This window comes from Homarus americanus, unplaced genomic scaffold (assembly GCF_018991925.1).
Source record: "Homarus americanus isolate GMGI-L3 unplaced genomic scaffold, GMGI_Hamer_2.0 scaffold11302, whole genome shotgun sequence".
NCBI lineage: Eukaryota > Metazoa > Arthropoda > Malacostraca > Decapoda > Nephropidae > Homarus > Homarus americanus.
This window is the reverse complement of record NW_024736744.1, coordinates 1,024,570-1,045,592: the sequence shown is the minus strand read 5'-3', so window position 1 is coordinate 1,045,592 and position 21,023 is coordinate 1,024,570. Positions and strand designations below refer to the sequence as shown.

Below are 21,023 nucleotides of genomic sequence, written 5' to 3'. Positions count from 1 at the left end.
GGGTGAGAGGGATGAGTGAGAAGGAAGAAGGAAAGGTGAGAGGGAGGAGGGAAAGGGATTAATCACAGCTTTGTCAACAACCTCTTCGCTATCATGTTTCAGGCGACATACATTGATTCCCGAAGTGAGTGGGAAGGAGAAGAAGGAGTAGGAGTGGAACTGGGAAGGGTGAGAGGGCGTGGGGAGGGTGAGAGGGAGGATGGGAAGAGAGAAAGCATGAGAGGGCAAAGTAAGACTGAGAGGGAGAAAAGGGAGTGAAAGAGAGAGGTATATATAAATATCGGTAAACAAACCCATACCATAAGAACATCTCAAGTAGAAAATATAGTTATGAGTTTAAAGAACATGACATTAATATTTCTTATTTAGTTCCCCGACAAAGCCACGTTGTCATGACAAAGAAAACGGGAAATAACAAAATAAAAAAATTTCTTCTTCCAATGAAAGAAACGTAAAAATATATAATAATACATCAAAGAAAACGGAAAAAAATCTAATTTTTTCAGATTAAAAACGTATAAATTTACAGAAAAATTACAAAAATAACCAATTATTGTGTAGTCCAATTTAATCTAACTGAAATGGGTAATAATTCACATTAAATAACTCGTGAAATTAAACTCAGAGTGGGGCCCATAAACCTGACATGCCATTTGGGCCAGAGTGTGTACACCACATTGTATGCACCAAAGAGTAGCGTTAGATTTCCCGTCGCTACAATCTGAAACGCTAGACGAAATGATTTGATACGATTCCCAGTACATCATCATAAGTTGGTACACCTGCTGGCCATATTAGTAACAGCTAGAGACGGGGGAGGGAGGGAGTCGTCCTTGCATGGCATACTAGATACCCCAATGTGAGGTAGACGAGACAAATGAGAGACAGCTGAGAGTAGATGAGAGACAGTTGAGAGAGATGAGAGATCTGAGAGATGAAAAACAGCTGAGAGAGTTGAGATACAGCTGAAATGAGACAGCTGAGAGAGTTGAGAGATATGAGAGATAGCTAAGAGGGATGAGAGATAGCTGAGAGAGATGAGGGACAGCTGAGAGAGGTAAGAGATAGCTGAGAGAGATCAGAAACAGCTGAGAGAGATGAGAAACAACTGACAGCTGAGAAAAAGGAACAAAAATACAAATTTAAATCAAACTTATTTCAGATATTAACCTAAGATTTGTATCTCTCGTTAAGAAAAAAAATGACTTAATCTCGTGAAAATGAAACAATAATTTATGTTCAGTGACCACGAGGATTAAGTCTTCCTGGGGTCAACACCTGAAGATTTCTCGCCCCAAATTAATTACCAAGATGACTAAATAGGTTAAGCTAAATGTACCTAACGCTAACCTAACCTAACGCTAACCTAACCTAACCTAACGTAGCCTAACCTAACCTAACCTAACCTAACCTAACCTAACCTAACCTAACCAGAAATAGAAAGTTATAACCCCAGTATGGTAATGACGGGAACATGTTGAATACAGGTGATGTGAGGTGAGAGTTGAGGACAATTTTCTCATTACAAGTTTGAATTACCTCCAAGAGAGATACTGTGTCTCTTATGCATACTTGATGACATCGTCTGGTGGAGGGTTAAACCTGGCGCAGTAGGGAGGGTTAAACCTGGCGCAGTAGGGAGGGTTAAACCTGGCGCAGTAGGGAGGCTTAAACCTGGCGCAGTAGGGAGGGTTAAACCTGGCGCAGTAGGGAGGGTTAAACCTGGCGCAGTAGGGAGGGTTAAACCTGGCGCAGTAGGGAGGCTTAAACCTGGCGCAGTAGGGAGGCTTAAACCTGGCACAGCGGAGAGAGCGGGATGAGTTATTGGATCACCTGATGATTAATACCTCATGTTTATTTGACCTTGAGATAAGCCATCATTTGGACCTCAACGTAATACCTAACCCTGGTCTAACCTAACCTAACCAAACCAAATCAAATGAAACCTAACCTAAATCAACCTAAAATAGCCTAACTAAATGATACTTAACCTAATCTAACCTAATCTAACCCCTGATCTTTAGGTGATCCGAGATGCTGGAGTGGATCGCCTACCTCAAAGTGGTCCGTGTAAAGGCATCCCACTGAGAATAATTTCCGTCATTCTCCGTTCTCATTTTTCATACCAAACTGTCCTAATCACATTAATATATATGAATATCAATGATTAATTCAACATTTGATATTATAATACCTGAAATGAAATAGGAAGTCGTCGATCACCACTACCACCATCTTCTCCTGAGGGATGGGGAAAGTTTGTCCACTGTGATAACCCCTTAACGTGAAATATGGTCACTGTTATGAGGAGTACCACGAACATGGACCACGAAGCTATTTCTTGTAGATTTATTAGACTACATAAGCTTATACCAGACTGTAGGCTACCATTAAGCTGGCCATAAACTTACGTAGAATGAGTTTAGGTTAAGATTACACTTAAGAGAATTACACTATTATATGAAGTTACTGGACTGTGTAATGTTTTTAAAGCGACTAGGGAGAATGCACATGTTGGGAGGAGATTGAAGGAGTGTTAGTGCTCTCTCTCTCTCTCTCTCTCTCTCTCTCTCTCTCTCTCTCTCTCTCTCTCTCTCTCTCTCTCTCTCTCTCTCTCTCTCTCTCTCTCTCTCACACAGTCAGGGTCTGCAATGTAGAAAAAAATACCTGAATAATTAACAGAGTAAATCTATTTCACTGTTACTTTTTTTAATGCTTTTATTTTTGTCGACACATTACGTCGAACAGAAGATTGAGTTGAATATGTTGAATTAAATTGAAATCATTATGTAAAAGGTCATGTGTGTGTGTGTGTGTGTGTGTGTATGTTTAATAATAATAATAATAATAATAATAATAATAATAATAAACGGTTTATTCATAGAGTTGCAGCCGTTGGCTGAAAATATACAAACTTACATGTGATGTAGACATAATGATATGCGTTCAATACATTTACAGGGCTGTACAGTACATCAATCAGGAGTTGTTTATTATTTTAACAATAGATGGGATGATGCTATTCTTATATCTGTCAGTGCGGACTCTTATGGGCTGAATTTTGTTGTAGTTGCGGACTGCGCAAGGTGGGCGGGGGACTGCAGGTGGCAGGAGGTGGTGATGACGAGGATAGTGCAGTAGTCCACTGCCAAACCTTGCTAGTGCTTGGTGGTGGAGATCACTGAGGGATGGCATTTCCAGGGTGGAGAGAGCGTTGTTGTAGCCGGAGTAGTCTGCGCCGAGCATGACTCTGCAGGCCCTTTTCTGTACCTTCTCTAGTTGACGTTGTTGGGTAGAGTTGAGAAAAGACGACCACGCTGGTGACGCATACGTTAATTTGGGGAGAATAAAGGCATTGTAGATAGTCCTCAGCTCTGGCGTGGGTGTTCCAAGTGTCGGTAGGAGGTTCCCATTGTGTTGTTTACATGGGCCTTCCAGTCCAAAGTGTGGTCTATGGTAACACCCAGGAGTTTGGCAGACTGCACTAACTGGAGAGGATGGGCACCCACTGTGACTGCTGGGGCTTGCACTGGAGTGGTGGCGGTATTGATGTACATGACTACGGTTTTGGTGTGGTTGATGGTGACCTTGTTCTCCGTAGTCCATGCCTGTAGCCTGTCCAGGGTGCCTTGGAGCGATGAGTAGTCTGGTGCGGTGTTGTCCACTGTAACCCCCACAGTGCAGTCATCCACGTACTTCCACCTGTGAGGAGTGTCCGATAGAGCGTCGTTGATCAGGATTAGGAAGCACAGTGGTCCCATCTTGGTCCCCTTGGGAACACCGCAGGTGAGGTGTTGGAATGTGGAGACAGAACCCTGATACCTCACTGCCTGACGACGTTCACTCAGGAAATCAGTGAGCCATGAAACCAGGTTGGTGGGCAGCCCTAGTGCAATGGCCTTGTTGATAACAGTGCAGTGATCAACAAGGTAAAAGCATTCCTGAAGTCAACAAGGGCAACGGCCAGTGATGTCTTACGTTTCTGCAGGTTTTCGTGCAGAAAATCCAGGAAACTAACTAAGCAGTGTGATGTAGAGGAGGTCCTCATATTGCCAAATTGCTGCGGATCAATTGACTGATAAATTTTAGCAAATGCCCACTCAAAAACAAAGTCTTCACAGAGTAGACTGGGTATGGGGGTAATGGCAACTGGCATGAGGTCGTTAGGGGACTGTGGGGTGGGGACCTTGGGGATAGGGGTGACAAGTGCGGTTTTCCATTCATTAGGGCATTTGCTTTGTCTGAGGGATGTTAATGTGTGTTAATGGGTAAGTTCTAGGGAAAAGGAGAAAAGAAAACGGAGTGTGTGTGGAGAGGAGACGTGGTAAGACCCTTTGAGAAACTGGGAGAGAAAGAAACGAGAGAGAGAGAGAGAGAGAGAGAGAGAGAGAGAGAGAGAGAGAGAGAGAGATGTTTGTTTAGAAGAACACAATGTATTACTAAACAACACGAAACATTCCTAAAAAAGACATTACCGGGTTAAACTTTAAGTGGATCATAAATTTTAACAAGAGTTTCCCCCTCATGATGTATCGTCCAGTTTTTTTACATTAAGTACTACTGTATGAACAAAAGGTATCTTGTTTTAGTGGAGTAATTTGTTTAAAGGAATACAGTAGGCAGTGTAGAATGACCAAATAGTATTGTGGTGTTATGTTCTTCACGTGTATGGTGATATACTGAGTTCATAACTATTAACATACACAGATACACATACACACAAATACTCACACACACATAGAAATACACACACACGCACACATAGGAATACACACACACAGAAATCCACACATATACCGAAATACTCACACACACATAGAAATACACACACACACACACACATAGGAATACACACACACAGAAATCCACACATATACCGAAATACTCACACACACACACACACACACACACACACACACACACACACACACACACACACACACACACACACACACACACACACACACACACACACACACACACACACACACACACACACACACACACTATTCTAGCCACTAAGAGCATTACCTACTCTGTGTGTGTGCGCCAGTTTTTGCCAGTTGTCCTGTTGGTAAATGTACTGTACACCACACAATTATCTCGAGCAGGAATTGTGTGTATATGTGTGTTTACCGCTGTGTGTAGTGGCAGTGTAGTTAAGATAAGACATAAACAGTTTCCACCTCGCAGTTAAAGGAGTTTTTACATAATCTCTTCCTCTTTTTTTTTCCTCTTTAAACTTCATACGAGTGAGGTCCTACAATTATTTAACGCGACTCTGTCATATTGCAGTGGCCATTGTTGGGAGACAGGCAGTGAAAGTGGTTCTGGGATATACATTAATAATTGCTCTTCATGTGTATTGTATGTACTGTTTTCAAAGACGTTATGAATCTAAAACAAGAATTATTTTATAAGCTTCTTCTTCTTCTTCTTCTTCTTCTTCTTCTTCTTCTTCTTCTTCTTCTTCTTCTTCTTCTTCTTCTTCTTCTTCTTCTTCTTCTTCTTCTTCTTCTTCTTCTTCTTCTTCTTCTTCTTCTTCTTCTTCTTCTTCTTCTTCTTCTTCTTCTTCTTCTTCTTCTTCTTCTTCTTCTTCTTCTTCTTCTTCTTCTTCTTCTTCTTCTTCTTCTTCTTCTTCTTCTTCCCAAAACACCCATTCTCAGTAAAGCAGCCATGATCTTCCTCGTTCACTGTGTCTGATAAACAATCCTTCTCGGCTTGGTGTAGAAATATAATACTTCTTCTGGTTTTTATCCCTTGAAATCCACACGGCTTTAAACCCAGCTCCAGTTCCTTTTACGTCTCGTTGTTGTTGTCCTCTTCGTTCTCTCATTTTCCTCTTTCTCCTTCACCTTCTCCTGTTACTCTTCTTCTTCCTCTACATCCTCATCCTCCTCCTCCTCCTCGTTAGTAATTGATACTTGGGAGTTCTGCAGTATTTTTAACAACAGGTTAACCCCAAGAAACCCCTACCCTAACCTAACCTAACCTAACCTAACCTAACCTAAGTACCCCCCCCCCCTCCTTGTTAACAGGCCAAGTGTTTTCCCTGAGCTGGAAGATTTATCGACCAATTAACCTCATATAGTCAACGCAAAAACACGGCGACTTATTATGGTAACAATAGGATCAACTAGAGATTATACCACCCCCTCAGCCTAGCTCATTTCACCTGATGAATAAACACTACATTATGCTACTTGGAGAGGGGCTTAGGTTAGGTTAGGGTGGTGAATCTTATGGTAAATAATCTGGGAATATTTTTCAGGCGATTCAGTGATCCATATTTAATCATTATCAACACAAAGACATTAGTTGTTGAAGCGTAGTAATACATTATAACATCAACACAATGACCTTAATTGTTGAAGTGTAGTAATACATTATAACATCAACACAAAGACTTTAGTTGCTGAAGCGCAGTAATACATTATAACACAAAGAACTAGTTGTTGAAGTGTAGTAATACATTATAACACAAAGAACTAGTTGTTGAAGTGTAGTAATACATTATAACATCAACACAAAGACCTTAATTGTTGAAGCGCAGTAATACATTATAACACAAAGAACTAGTTGTTGAAGCGTTGTAATACATTATAACATCAACACGCGTCAGGGAGCTGAGTAGACAAACACATCTCGCTTTCGTGTATGGAAACATTTAAAGTTTCTCTTCCTGGCCAACTTTTCTTCCATACCGACGACTCATTCCCACCAGCCGGAGTACCTAAGAATTTTCCCAGCACTTGGCAGTAATATACAACCTCTTTTAGTTCTCCCTGACAAGGTACTCTACTCTGGAGCGTCTCCCTCCTCCCCCCTCCTAGCCGGGGTAATTTTGAGGGTTCTTGAAATGTTCAGATTGTTTTTGAGTGTTTGTAGATGAGACTCAGAGCGCAAGTACGAGGAATGTTTTTCATCTAAAATTTTAAGATTCGTATTGATCGTCGAGGAACGTTTTCTTCGTCTTCTTCTTATCTTTTTCTTCTTCTTGTGACTATTATTATTATTATTATTATTATTATTATTATTATTATTATTATTATTATTGTTGTTGTTGTGAATGATTATTGTTGTTGAGTGACTGAGTAAAGAGAGTTTACGCTGGCTGTTGTCTGGGTTGGGGCGGGGATGGAAAATATCAAGTTTATTTTCATTGAACTTCCAGATTCGAAGTGACTTAACGTATTACCCTGACCAGATACACGGCGACAACAACACTAGGAAATAAGAGCAAATTTATGAGAAATATTTATTGTTTTCCACTTAGTTTTATTTGTTTCATTTGTTTTGTTTACTTGTTTCATCATTTTTTTTCCTTGCTGGGGTAGGTAGACTTCCCCGTCGATAGTATCTGTAAACCTCACTGATTTACTTAGTCCTCCTCACCCTTTCTCCCCAGTTTTCCTCCCTACCTTTCTTCCTCCCCACTCTTTCTCCCCACCCTTTTACCCTACCCTTCCTCCCCACCCGCATCCCACCCTTGTTTGACTTTTCTTCGTGTTTTCTTGTTTTCCTCAAAGTTTCCTGCTCGCATTTTTCCTTAGCTCCACATTTACGTCTCCTCCACCAGCCTCCTCCCTCTGCCAGTCACTTATTAAGTTATGAGACATTCTTTTGCGGGTTCAACCTTGTCTTCCCGCCAAACCTCATTATCGTCATCTTATCACTTTAGCAGAGTCGCTTCTTTCCCGACCCCTTGTTTTTCTTTGGTTAACTCCCGAAAATCGATAAATTGTTCCCTTTACAAGCAAATTAAAATTTATTTTTATACAAAAAATAAAAATAATAATTTCAGAAGGTTTAGTGTAAAAAAAATCGAATTGAGTATATTTTTTTTCGTATTATTATTATTATTATTATTATTATTATTATTATTATTATTATTATTATTATTATTATTACTATTATATGACCTGCTACTACAAACAAACGTAGGCTCTCTCTCTCTCTCTCTCTCTATTTGTCTATTTAATAACTCAATTTCCTAATTCCTGTCGTCTCTTCCCACAGTTTACGTCGTGCTGGGTCACTACTATGAGTTCCTGGGCCTCATGACCATAATGGAGGAGAGAGGATTGTTTAAAAACGGTAAGAAAACATTTTATCTCGATAGTTTTCTTTGATTGTTTTAATTTTTTTAAGGGGTATCTTGTTTATGTCTAACTTTTGGTTGATATGCGTAACAATGGTAGATTTAGGTGTGGTTATGTGGTGACTATAGAGTTATTTTGGGGTTGTGTGGTTGTTTTAATAGATGTAATGATTCTAGTGTAGACAGGAGTACATCCCTGTCTACTCCCGTCTACCCCCCACCCCCCGTCTACCTCAATCAAAGCATCAAGGTCATGTGGTATTCTTACAGGGGAGTACTTCGTGGTGGGGGTAAGCTTGAGCGAATACGACAGGAACAAGCCAGACAAGTACCTGAGGGACCTACTGAATGAGCACACCAATTCCACCGTCCAGGCTGCTTTCCAGAACTTCCTAGGTAAGTCCCATGTTGATGCCTCTTCCTCTACTTCTTAAATATGTGATAACTCTCCCTCTATGTATAATGGAGTTTGTGTTAATCATTGATGTGGCTGTTCATCTCTGTTCATCAGTGTAAACAGGAAATATAAGTAAGTGTATATAACTGAAGATATTATTTTATCCCCCGTAGAACAAAACATTGAAATCCCATTGTGTTGTATCTTCACCTCCAGTGGGATTTTAGTGTGTGTATGGGAGGATATGAACAGGGTAATTGAGAAGCAATATGGCACAAAATACTGTGTTCTGTTAGGTTCATGGATATTTTTATACGTTAGGTTTTAACTCATTCGGTCAGTAAATATCTGATGTTTATAGTGATGTGAAAACTGCGATAGTGTTTTGTTTATACTATTATGGTGTTTATAGTGAAGAGAAAACCACGATAGTGTTTTGTTTATACTATTATGGTGTTTATAGTGATGTGAAAACTGCGATAGTGTTTTGTTTATACTATTATGGTGTTTATAGTGAAGAGAAAACCACGATAGTGTTTTGTTTATACTATTATGGTGTTTATAGTGAAGAGAAAACTACGATAGCGTTTTGTTTATACTATTATGGTGTTTATAGTGATGTGAAAACTACGATAGCGTTTTGTTTATACTATTATGGTGTTTATAGTGAAGAGAAAACTACGATAGCGTTTTGTTTATACTATTATGGTGTTTATAGTGATGTGAAAACTACGATAGCGTTTTGTTTACCGTCCTCTCCTGTTTATAGTGATTATGGTGATAGGGAGATTATGATTCAGTGCATTATTGACACGTTTACAGTGCTTAAGGTATTAGGAAGAATAATTAGCGAAAATCAAACTAAGTAATGATCAAAGTCAATCATGTTGTATAGTAATTGTTTGGATTATGTTAAATTACACATAATTATTACACTAAAACCAACAGCAATGCAATCATTCTGTAGTCAAGGTGGATTATTTAGTTTCCTCCCGTTGTAAATAGACCATTGAATAAACACCAAATTATTATTATTATTATTATTATTATTATTATTATTATTATTATTATTATTATTATTATTATTATTATTATTATTATTATTATTATTATTATTATTATTATTATTATTGTTGTTGCCTACATAATTGAGTTTCCTCCAGTCCTCATAAAACAATTATACTTTATTAGTGTAAATTGAAATCAACAGATCGATTGGTTCCTATAAAAGAACAATTATCACGTACAACCATATACCACGAAAACCTGTAGTGTTGACATCTTTTACAGCACGACAGAAAACGAAAACAAAACAAAAACATCTTTAAAAAGCAAAAAAAAAAAAAAATCCCACAATACGACTCAATATTTGACAACCAGGAGAGAATAATCTGGAAGAGCGGCAATAGTGTGGGAAAGTTTGTTATTTATAGGAGGAGAAACCATTTTTATGTGGACTTCTTTCATTAGTGTTCTCATATCCGTCGGCCCAGATTACTGAACCAGCCAGGGTCGACGACTATTGCTCCTTTATGCTCCCAGTAGCACCAGGCACCAGATGGAGGTACTGTACCTAGGTAGAGGAGGAGGGTAGGTGGGGAGGGTAGTGGGGGAGAAGGAGCAAGTGGGGAGAAGAGAAGGTTGGGGAGGAGGAAGTGGGAAGGAGAGAAAGGGGAGGATTTGGGGAAGAGGCCAACATCCTGATCTTTACCACCCTCTTCCCCCCCCCTCTCTCTCTCTCTCTCTCCACCTTCCCCTTCTCTTTCTCCCTTCCCATCTCTTCCACCTTCCCCTCTCTTCCCCTCCCCTTCCTCTCCACCTTTCCCCTCATTACCATCACCCGGGAGGCATAACTTCTGCCTTCCCATCATTAATTATTGTGACGTAAACCCCTGTGTAAAATGTTCAGCGTATTTCAGGCATTTATTGTCATATTTCAGGCATTTATTATCGTATTGCGGGCATTTATTGTCGTATTTCAGGCGTTTATTGTCGTATTTCGGGTATTGTCGTATTTCAGGCATTTATTGTCGTATTTCAGGCATTTATTGTAATATTTCGGGCATTTATTGTCGTATTTCAGGCATTTATTGTAATATTTCGGGCATTTATTGTCGTATTTCGGGCATTTATTGTCGTATTTCAGGCATTTATTGTAATATTTCGGGCATTTATTGTCGTATTTCAGGTTTAAGTCAGACAACGTACTCAAGGGGCTAGTATTGTACTCAAAAAGCTAGGATCGTACTCAAGGGTTAAACTGATTAATAATTAGTCTCTGTGTATATATACCCGTGTTGACTGTGCAAATACCAAATGTAAACACGCAGGGGACCGGATACCACTGAAAGTTGTAATAAACCTCAGAAATGTGTCAATGGTCCGGCAGGCAAGGAAGGCACTGAACACATGGGAGAGTATATTTATGTATTAAATGTTCTGCTAAACTGTTTACACTCGAGGTATGGTGGTAATAGGTTAGGTTAGGTTAGGGGTAGTATTCTTGTTTCCTAAATAGAATGATTGTAACACATGCTTGAATCATTCTTAAGTGGAAGATTTCTTAGAGCTCTCTCTCTCTCCTAGAACTGTGGTCATCTAGGACCTTATAACAAGACCCTTTAAAAGCTTCCACAAAACCTTTATTTTTATAGAAATTTCTGAATCTTTATGTTATCAGAATTCTAGGAAAAAGTCGTTATTTTTAAGATTTGAAGTAATGTAATAAGACTTATCTAGGCCATCCTAACCTAACTTAACCTAACCTAACCTAACTTAACCTAACCTAACCTAACCTAACCTAACCTAACCTAACATAACCTAACTTAACTTAACTTAACCTAACCTAACCTAACTTAACCTAACCTAACCTAACTTAACCTAACCTAACTCCGAGGTAACGTTAGGGTGGATAATCAGGAGAAAAAATCAAGGGTGACTAATCTTCAGGTGATCCATACACTCGGGGCTCAACACAACACTGTTATTAAAGAAGATTTTAATTAATTTTTGTGACTAACGAAAGAGGAAGGAAAAGGCTTCGTTTCCTCTCGTCTATAACTTTGTGCTCACCTCCACACACACACACACACACACACACACACACACACCCACCACACACACACACACACACACACACACACACACACACACACACACACACACACACACACACACACACACACACACACACACCTATGGCACTGTGATAAATTGATAAAATGAATGATAATGAAAGTAATAAGATAAATAGTAATAATTTTATATTCATAACATTCAGTATATAATAATAATAATAATAATAATAATAATAATAATAATAATAATAATATTAGACAATTTATTATTATTATTATTATTATTATTATTATTATTATTATTATTATTATTATTATTATTAGTAGTAGTAGTAGTAGTAGTAGTAGTAGTAGTAGTAGTAGACGAGAAGCATCATATAACTCTTCTCAGTGTTCGTTTTATTTATCAACATAGCGTCACCCAACTAGGCTCTGGAGTCCCTTATATCCGGGTCTCCTGTACAAGTTTCAACACCAAAATCTCTCAGAAGAAAGTTTCCTCTCTGAGTCAGCCTAAAGTCTTTCTCACTAAGTCCTTTATGCAGGTGTGTGTGTGTGTGTGTGTGTGTGTGTGTGTGTGTGTGTGTGTGTGTGTGTGTGTGTGTGTGTGTGTGTGTGTGTGTGGAAGTAAATATGGTAAACAGATACGAGTGTGTTGACTCCAAACTCAATTGAACTCACACACACACACACACACACACACACAATGGTTGTCTAGGTGGCCCAAGAGGCGTGAATTTGTTTAAGGTGTAGAAGCTGTCAACAACACAACAACCACACCCTGAGTTAACGATCTTTATGATCCAGTGTCAAGGAATAGTCCTTGAAGACCGGACAACTCGTCAACTGCACTGGCTAACCATTACCCCGAAATACGATCCGCAAATCGATTAACATCCAGGTTCCTAATTACTGGTGGGTAGCATGACGACCACCCACCTATGATACAATGATATGAGTTATCAGGAATGTCACCTTCCTTGGCGAGTTCTTAGGTGACTGAAGAGGCCGAAATGGGACCTGCAGTGCCGTCCACAGATGTTGCACGTGTGGAAGGCTACATCTAGTGCGGGAGGAGCTACGGCAGCGTCTTTCCAGCGTAAGCGCTTGTCTGCCACGGTAAGCAGTCAGGCTAACTCGAAACTATTGATACCGTCTCGTGTGGTGTTCCTCCAAGCGTTACGGTGTGGAGTAATCGTCTCCCAGGTGAGGGGGTCGATTTGGCACTTTTTCAGGTTTGTCTTAAGACTATTCTTATACTTTTTCAGTTGCCGCCAGCGTTACGTTTACTATTCCTTAGGTGACTGTAAAGTAGCTGCTTTGGCAGTCTACTGTCGTCCATGCGGGTAACATGGCCAGTCCAACGTAGTTGTTCATGGATAATGGTAGCCTCGATGCTCCTACAGTTGGTGTTAGCGTGAATACTGGCAGTTGTTCTCTTGTCTTCCCAGCGACTTCGGAGGATGGAACGTAGACTACGGTGGTGAAAGTTTTCAAGTGCCTTGAGGTGCGAAGTTCCTACTGGGTCGCAGTTTTCTTCTTGCAGAATGTATCAGGTTTAGTCCGAGACTGAGAGTTGTTCAACCAGTCAGTTAAAGCAGCATGTTTATCATCGATGAGTACATTGATTGCAGGGTCATTTTCATCAAACCAGTCATGGTGTATTCTTTTGATCTGGCTGAGGGTCTCTGCAGACTTTTGTCATGACAGTGTCGAGAAAATCCCATTCGGTAATGGGATTTGGGTTGTTTGTTGTCGGGTTGTTTATCAGCCCATGTTCGAGCTGCTCTCTGAAAGCATGTGCTACCGCTGGATCCTCCAGACGCTTAGTGCTAAAACCTATTCTGGAGGCTTGCTGTCTTTGCCGTTTTTGGGCGACGTGAAGTGAGAGCTTGGCTCTGACGAGCCGATGATCAGTATCGCAGTGATGTGAGCCACGCATGGCACGGGTGAAGAGCACATCTCGGCGATCTCTTTCTCTGACAATGATGTAGTGAATGAGATGCCAGTGTTTGGTCGTGAGTGTTGTCAAGAACCCTTGAACTTGTCGGCCTGCTTAAACAAGGTATTGGTGATAGTGAGGCTGTGTGCAGCACACTTGCTGAGGAGGAGTAGGCCGTTGGGATTACACTTGCCGAGTCCATTTCTCCCTATGGTTCCCTGCCAAACGTCAGCATCTCTGCCAACTCTGTCATTGAAATCACCAAGGAGCACAACCTTGTCTTCTCTGGGGATAGAGGGTAGTACTCTGTCGAGGTCGGCACAAAAGGCCTCCTTGATGTCATCCTCTGATTCCAGTGTTGGGGCGTATGCACTGATGAAAAAGGCATGACGTGAGTGATTCAGTGGGACTCAAAGCGTTATGAGGGGCGCTCGTTGACCCTAATAGGCATTTCAGTTAGCCTGAGTAGGATGCGTTGACGGATGACAAAGCCAACTCCATAAATGCGGATTTTCCCCGCAGCAGGCTTACCCTTCCAGAAGAAGGTGTAGCCAGACCCCCGTTCTGTGAGTTGACCCTCGTCTGGTAGCCGGGACTCACTAATGGCTGCTATGTCTATGTCAAACCTTACCAGCTCATTTGCCACAAGGGCGGCTCGTTTGTGCCAGTATCCAGAAGGGTCCTGACATTCCATGCAGCGACCATACTGTAAGGTGTTGTATAGTTTGTTTTTGTTTGGATCTATGATTTTGATTGTGTTTTCGACCACATAAGGATAACCTTACTGGGTGCTGTTGCCCAGTCAGGGTGTTGTTTTAGACAGGCTATGTTTAGGGCACCTTTTCTAGCCCCCTCCCCATGTTGGGTGAGCAGAGTAGCTCCTCGAAAGGGCTGTTCAGTCGCACAGACAGGACCGGATTGCACTGCTGCCTACTGTAGATCCAAGTGCATAAACGACCATCTTATCTGTGTCGCCCATGTGCAGAGTTGTGACTAAAGACTCCTGGCAGTCATCTCTTCCTGTTCCCATCGCCACTCGTCCATCGCCATAGGACTTTTATGGGTATAGCGGTTTGATGATGATGAGAGGTATGATGAGCTAGATGATTGCTGCACGTGAGTAGATTTATGTGGTGAGTCCGGAGCGCAGGCTGCAACCACACGTTCTTTGCTCTTCCTCTTCCTGATCCCGTGGTGCAAGCGTTACAACGACTGGGGAGAGGGAGGGCTGCAGTGGACTGCCGACATCCCAGTTTGTTGGGTTTTGCCTTAGTAGCCTGTCCATCAGGCATTGCCTTCATCAGCTGGTGTAGTCGTTGGGTTCCCATGGTGGTCACCACTTCCGCCTATACCGCCGTTGGGTTCTTGTTGTAAGCATGTCTGCCTGATGTGGGGCTCCACTGCAGATTTTTCGTTCGGGGTTTACTCCAGTAGCCTTATACCTACAAAGGTTAATCCGCAAGGCAGCAGGGCAGAGGTTGGTCATCGCCAGGACGTATCCACATGCCAGTGGGTCTATGCGCCGTCCCTCTGGGGCCCACTGCTACTCCAAGATCCCCTGCTGGTCTACCGTGGGCCCCACGAGGCACCCAGTTACCGTGTGTTGCCACGAGGAAGCACAGCAGGAGTCTTGATGGTGAAAAGGTTGTGTACTGGCAGGGGAAGACTTATGCAAGTTGCTTCCTTGTTCGCCACGAGGGCTAGCCAGCGGCGGTAGCTGAAAGCGAGAGGGAGCAAGCAATGTTTGCACCTTAACACTAACATAATGCTGCCTTACTAGACGCATTTCACCATCCAGTGTGCGAAAACACACACACACACACACAGAGTCAAGTAAATACATCACGCCCTCCACATCAACCTGGGCAAAACAGTGTCCCCAGAGACAGTCTTCCGTCACATTTCCGCCTCAGTAAGTCCTTTTTACGAGATTTGCCAAAAGAGCATAGAGCCTTTTTGTTGGCGAGGGACGATAACACTTTCCGTGTGTGTGTGTGTGTGTGTGTGTGTGTGTGTGTGTGTGTGTGTGTGTGTGTATGTGTGTGTGTGTGTCCACTTAGTGCCATGGTCTCTGCGTCTCTCTCTCTCTCTCTCTCTCTCTCTCTCTCTCTCTCTCTCTCTCTCTCTCGCATTCCTTTTAATTATCTCAAGCCAATCAGTTCCAATTTTCTTCACTTCCATCCTCCTCTCATGAGTAACGATTCGAAAAAAAACAGCATTTCTCTTCGTCCCTCAAAGGAAACTCTCAACCAAGCAACCAACTGAATAATACACAATAAAAATGTCTGTTCGTGGAAAATGTCAATTGTGGTGGTGGGGGACGAGGAGAGGGAGGAGAGGTGTGGTGTGGTGTGGTGGAGGAGGAGGTGTGTTCAAGTGTGGTGGTGGGAGGACGGGGAGAGGGAGGAGAAGGGTGGTGTGGCGTGGTGGAGGAGGAGGTGTGGCGTACAAAGTGGTGGTGAGGGGACGAGAGGGGAGAAGAGGTGTGGTGTGGTGGAGGAGGAGGTGTGGTGAGGAGGACGAGGAGAGGGAGGAGAAAGAGGGGTGTGCGTGGTGGGGAGGACGAGGAGAGGGAGAAAGGAGTGTGGTGTGGTGGAGGGAGGAGGTGTGGCCAAGTGTGGTGGTGAGGGAGGACGAGGAGAGGAGAGTGTGTGTGTGGTGTGGTGGAGGAGGAGGTGTGGTGGCAAGTGTGGTGGTGGGAGGGACGGGAGAGGGAGGAGAAAGAGGTGTGGTGTGGTGGGTGGAGGAGGAGGTGTGGTGTACAAGTGTGGTGGTGAGGAGGACGAGGAGAGGGAGGAGAAGGAGTGTGGTGTGGTGTGGTGGGAGAAGAGGAAGAGTGGGAGGAGGAGGAGGAGGAGGAGGAGGAGGAGGAGGAGGAGGAGGAGGGAGGAGGAGGGAGGAGGAGGAGGAGGAGGCGGCGGCGAGGTGTGGTGAGGAGGAGGTAGGAGGTATCATGCACTAGCCCGTTATCTCTCCTCCTCACATTGTAACAAGAAAACTGAGGTAATTATCGTCTGTTTTCTAACTTACTGAGCGACATCGTCAGGTGGTGGCTTACCAAGGAAGGTCTTTCCGTTCTCGATTAAAACATGTGTCGATTAAAACCTCGATTAGTCGATAGGTAGACAAGTAGGTAGGTAGATATGTTAATAAGTTAGAAGATAGATAGATAGATAGATAGATAGATAGAGAGAGAGAGAGAGATAGATAGATAGATCAGCCTCTCACTTCCCTCTCTCTTATACCAACAGGTGTCGTACCATCGCCAGCGCCGACGTTTGAACGCTTCGCCGAGAACGTGAACGCCTACCTAGAGAGACCTCCCTTCAACCACCCCAACGCCCTTCAGCAGATAGGAGGCATGAAGAACGTGAGTTGTTATTGTTTGCTTCCGTTTTCTTGTTTACTCGGTTTGTTTGTTTGTAAAGTAGTTTTATGGGTTTTTTTGTTTGTGTTTATTCAGTTGTTTGTGTTTGCTTATTTGTTTGTTTTTACCTAGTTTATTCTTTTTGTTTCATGGTAAATTTTCTTAAGCAAGGTGACTCATGGTAGAGATGTGACACCAATTCGATTCCGTCAGCCAAATATGGTCAAGTATCCATCACTGGTTAATCTGACGCTGACCCATCTGCCTCTAATGCCCTGGCTGAACGTGTATTTAGCCGCGAGATACACTAATGTGGCAAAAAAAAAAATCACCTGTAGATGTGACCTCAAGATATAATAAAGAAATAAATTGTCCCCCAACGCTACCGTAATCTAGGGGGCTAAGTTTTAAGTGAAGTTAATTATCTTTACTCACCTGAAAATGGCCCCTAGCTTATCTTACCAGCTGAAGTTTAACCACCCCAATACATAAGACTACATAATAATACTATCAAAAGTACTGCGGTTAGCAATGTACAGTATGTGTAATAGAATGGAAAGTGGCAGCATTTCATACATGAACTATTTTCCATGTATTAAGTTGCTGATTTGATGCTTGTGTTGACAATACTGAAAACGTATGTGGTGTTACCTGGTGGGGGGGGGGGGGCTAATGATCAGGTGACGGTGGACCTCAGTAGCTACCATAAAGACTAGAATTGCGAAAAGTATCGATCTCGGTCTCGTTATTGGTGGACCATTTAGTCTCACATGGCTACAGAAACACCAAACTTGAGGCTACATAGCAGGTACAGTCGCCTGCAGTTATACCTGGTACAGTGATTGGTGCATTTTTTTTTTGAGACGTGGCACCACTCTAGTAAAGTGCTTAATCGTCAGGTGAAGTAAACTGTGGCTAATCTACAGGTAATCCAAAAACAAAACAAAATTGTTCAGGTTCTGCGTAAATACATTTAATTCTATTTCGTTTAAGTAGAAAAAAAAACTCAATCTATTCAGGGAGTAAAAATATAATGCAGCTTTATTCATTGAATGTTCGAAAAATGTGTGAGAGGTCACTGTACAGAGGTCATGTGAGTATTGAGGTCACTTCTTTCTTTCTTATTCATTTAATTTTGTATTTGTTATTTTATTAGATTTTATTTTTCATTTTTATTTCGTTCTCTTGTTCTCTTTTCTCTCTCTCTTTCTCTATCCCTCATTCTTTCTTTCTTTCTCTATCTTTCTTTCCCTTATTTTATTTCCCATTAAGTGAAGGTAGAGTCCGAGTGTAATGTTGCTGCCATTTTGAGGATCGTTTGTACTCTTTAATCCTTTGAGTACGTTGTTTTAACTCTTATATGATGACCTTTTCCTTTGAGTACGTTGATATTGTACTCAGGGGGTTTAATCAACGTACTCAATGAGTAAGGTTATCTTACTCACGAGGTTAAGTCACCGTACTCAAGGGATTAATGTTATCGTACTCAAGAGGTTAAATTATCATACTCAAGCGATTGAATCATCACATCCACCAAGCTTGACTCTCACACGCCCACGCACCAACCCTGACTCACACACGCCCACGCACCAACCCTGACTCACACACGCCCACCCACCAAGTCTAATTCACACACGCCCACCCACAAAGCATGACTCACACACGCCCACCCACAAAGCATGACTCACACACGCCCACCCACCAAGTCTGATTCACACACGCCTTCCTACAAAGCTTGACTTACACACACCCACGCACCAAGCCTGACTCTCACACGCCCACCCACCTCAAATTTTCCACCACCCACATTCATCTCACCATTGGTAGGGAGACATGGATCACATACAGGAGACACCTCAAGGCACTTGAAAACTTTCACCAACGTAGTCTACGTTCTATCCTCCGAGTTTGCTGGGAAGACAAGAGAACAAATTCCAGTATTCTCGCTGACACCAACTGTAGGAGCATCGAGGCTACCATTATCCATGAACAACTACGCTAGACTGGCCATGTTACCCACATGGACGACAGTAGACTGCCAAAGCAGCTACTTTACAGTCACCTAACGAATAGTAAATGTAACGCCTGCGGGCAACTGAAAAGGTATAAGGAAAGTCTTAAGACAAACATGAAAAAAGTGCCAAATCGACCCCCTCACCTGGGAGACGATTACTCCACACCGTAACGCTTGGAGGAGCACCACACAAGAAGGTGTCAATACTTTGGAGTTAGCATCGACTGCATAACGAGGCAGACAATTGCCAACACCGGAAAGACGCTGCCGCCGCCCCTCCCGCACTAGATGTAGCCCTCCACATGTGCAACATCTGTGAACACCCTGCCGGTCCCGTATCGGCCTCTTTAGTCACCTCAGAGCTCACCAACCTACTGTAGGTGACATCCTTAATAACTCATATCATTGTATCATAGCTGGATGATCGTTATACTCGATTCCGAGTGATAGCAAAGTAGTAGTAGTGGCAGGGTTCACCACACACACACACACACACACACACACACACACACACACACACACACACACACACACACACACACACACACACACACACACAGTAATCAAGGAAATGGAGGAATAACTTTTGGCTTGGAGTCACTTTTGCTGTCATTAGGGAGAAAGGGTGGAGGGTGTGTAGGTGGAGGTGTGGGTGTTAGGAGTGTGTATATGGTGTGTAGGGTGAGGTGTGAAGTGTGTGAGGTGAGGATGTGGTGTGTATGGTGGAGTGTGGGTGGAGGTGTGTGGGGTGGAGGGTGTGGGTGGAGGGTGTGTGGGGTGGAGGGTGTGTGGTGTGTGGGGTGTGGAGTGTGTAGGGTGTGGTGTGGGTGTGGGTGTGTAGGGTGTGTGGTGTAGGGTGTGAGGGTGTGGGTGTGTGGGGTGTGTATGGGTGTGTAGGGTGGAGGGTGTGGGTGTGTAGGGTGTGGGTGTAAGTGTGTAGGATAGAGGGTGTGTAGGGTGGAGGGTGTGGGTGTGTAGGGTGTGGGTGTGTAGGTTGAAGGGTGTCATTGAATATTCCTCATCTTCCAGCAGGGATTCAACCCCTAGGCCCAGTAATCAGACTCACGTTCTGAAATAACAACTTTGGTTAACAGACCAGAATCATGTAGACAAACCTTTGTTACCACCAGCTGACAGTTGCAGATGACATATACATACAATTGCACTGTGACCACACATCCAAGGACTTCGAAGTAATACCATTTTGTAACAACTAAACTTAACATATTTACAAAAAAACAAGATTACGGACAACGATACAGCATGGCCCTGTGACCCAACTAATTCAGTAGCTTATCTGTCTTAATTTCACAATATGGCTCTCCTTCCGTTCACAAAATATCACCCAACATTCACCCTTAACACTGGGGAGCAAATTGACACTAAAACATGTGATGGATAAAATAAGATATAGTCACATATCTCCTGGGTCCTGGTTCACACCCTGTGTCTGCTTGGAGCTTCTAGAAGAACACCAACAGTATATCTTTCACAACTAAAAATATACACTCAAAACTTCTTTAAACAAATTCATAATATTATGTGATTACAAAATGTCAGGAACTACATAGAACCAAAATAATTCACATTAAATGCAAAAAAGTAACTAATTATAACGAAATACATACATCTTTCATTTATGCTTGGTTCAAAGAAAACTGCTCTTGCATCAGTGACTAATACAAAATTAATATACCGGTATGTAAACATATGCAACACCCCCCCCTCCCCCCCCTTCCCAAAAGAGGCATGAGTCATGGCTAAGTGGAATGCGAGACAAGGCGTCTGCCACAATATTAAATTTACCCGTGATATGCTGAATAACTAAATTATAATCTTGTAACATAAGTCTCCAGTGGTTGTGAAAAATTATGAAAAATATCTGTTCTGGTTATTGCTCATTTCCCCTTTGTTATCAGTTAGCTCACCGGTATTTGACTGTATTGGTCCAACCTTGTCATGTGTTTTAGTTTGGTACATTTGGAAGAAACATTTAAGGTTTGCTCTCGCCTTTCTTGCTACTTTTACTTTATAATTTGTCTTTAATTTTCTTATATGTTTCCTGACCTTTCTAGTAAATTCAATAAATACAGTTTTGGAGCAACATTTTGAACAGATGTTTTTC

At 42.2% G+C, this 21,023-nt stretch overlaps 1 protein-coding gene across 1 annotated transcript in view; it reads left to right on the top strand.

Annotated features, from left to right (window-relative positions):
- Nucleotides 1-21,023, top strand: part of LOC121872434 (guanylate cyclase 32E-like) — a 120,185-nt gene that overhangs the window by 49,647 nt on the left and 49,515 nt on the right. The window contains 3 exon segments of the mRNA XM_042375192.1: nucleotides 8,020-8,097; nucleotides 8,372-8,497; nucleotides 16,769-16,887. Of these exon segments, the coding sequence (XP_042231126.1) occupies nucleotides 8,020-8,097; nucleotides 8,372-8,497; nucleotides 16,769-16,887 (323 nt within the window).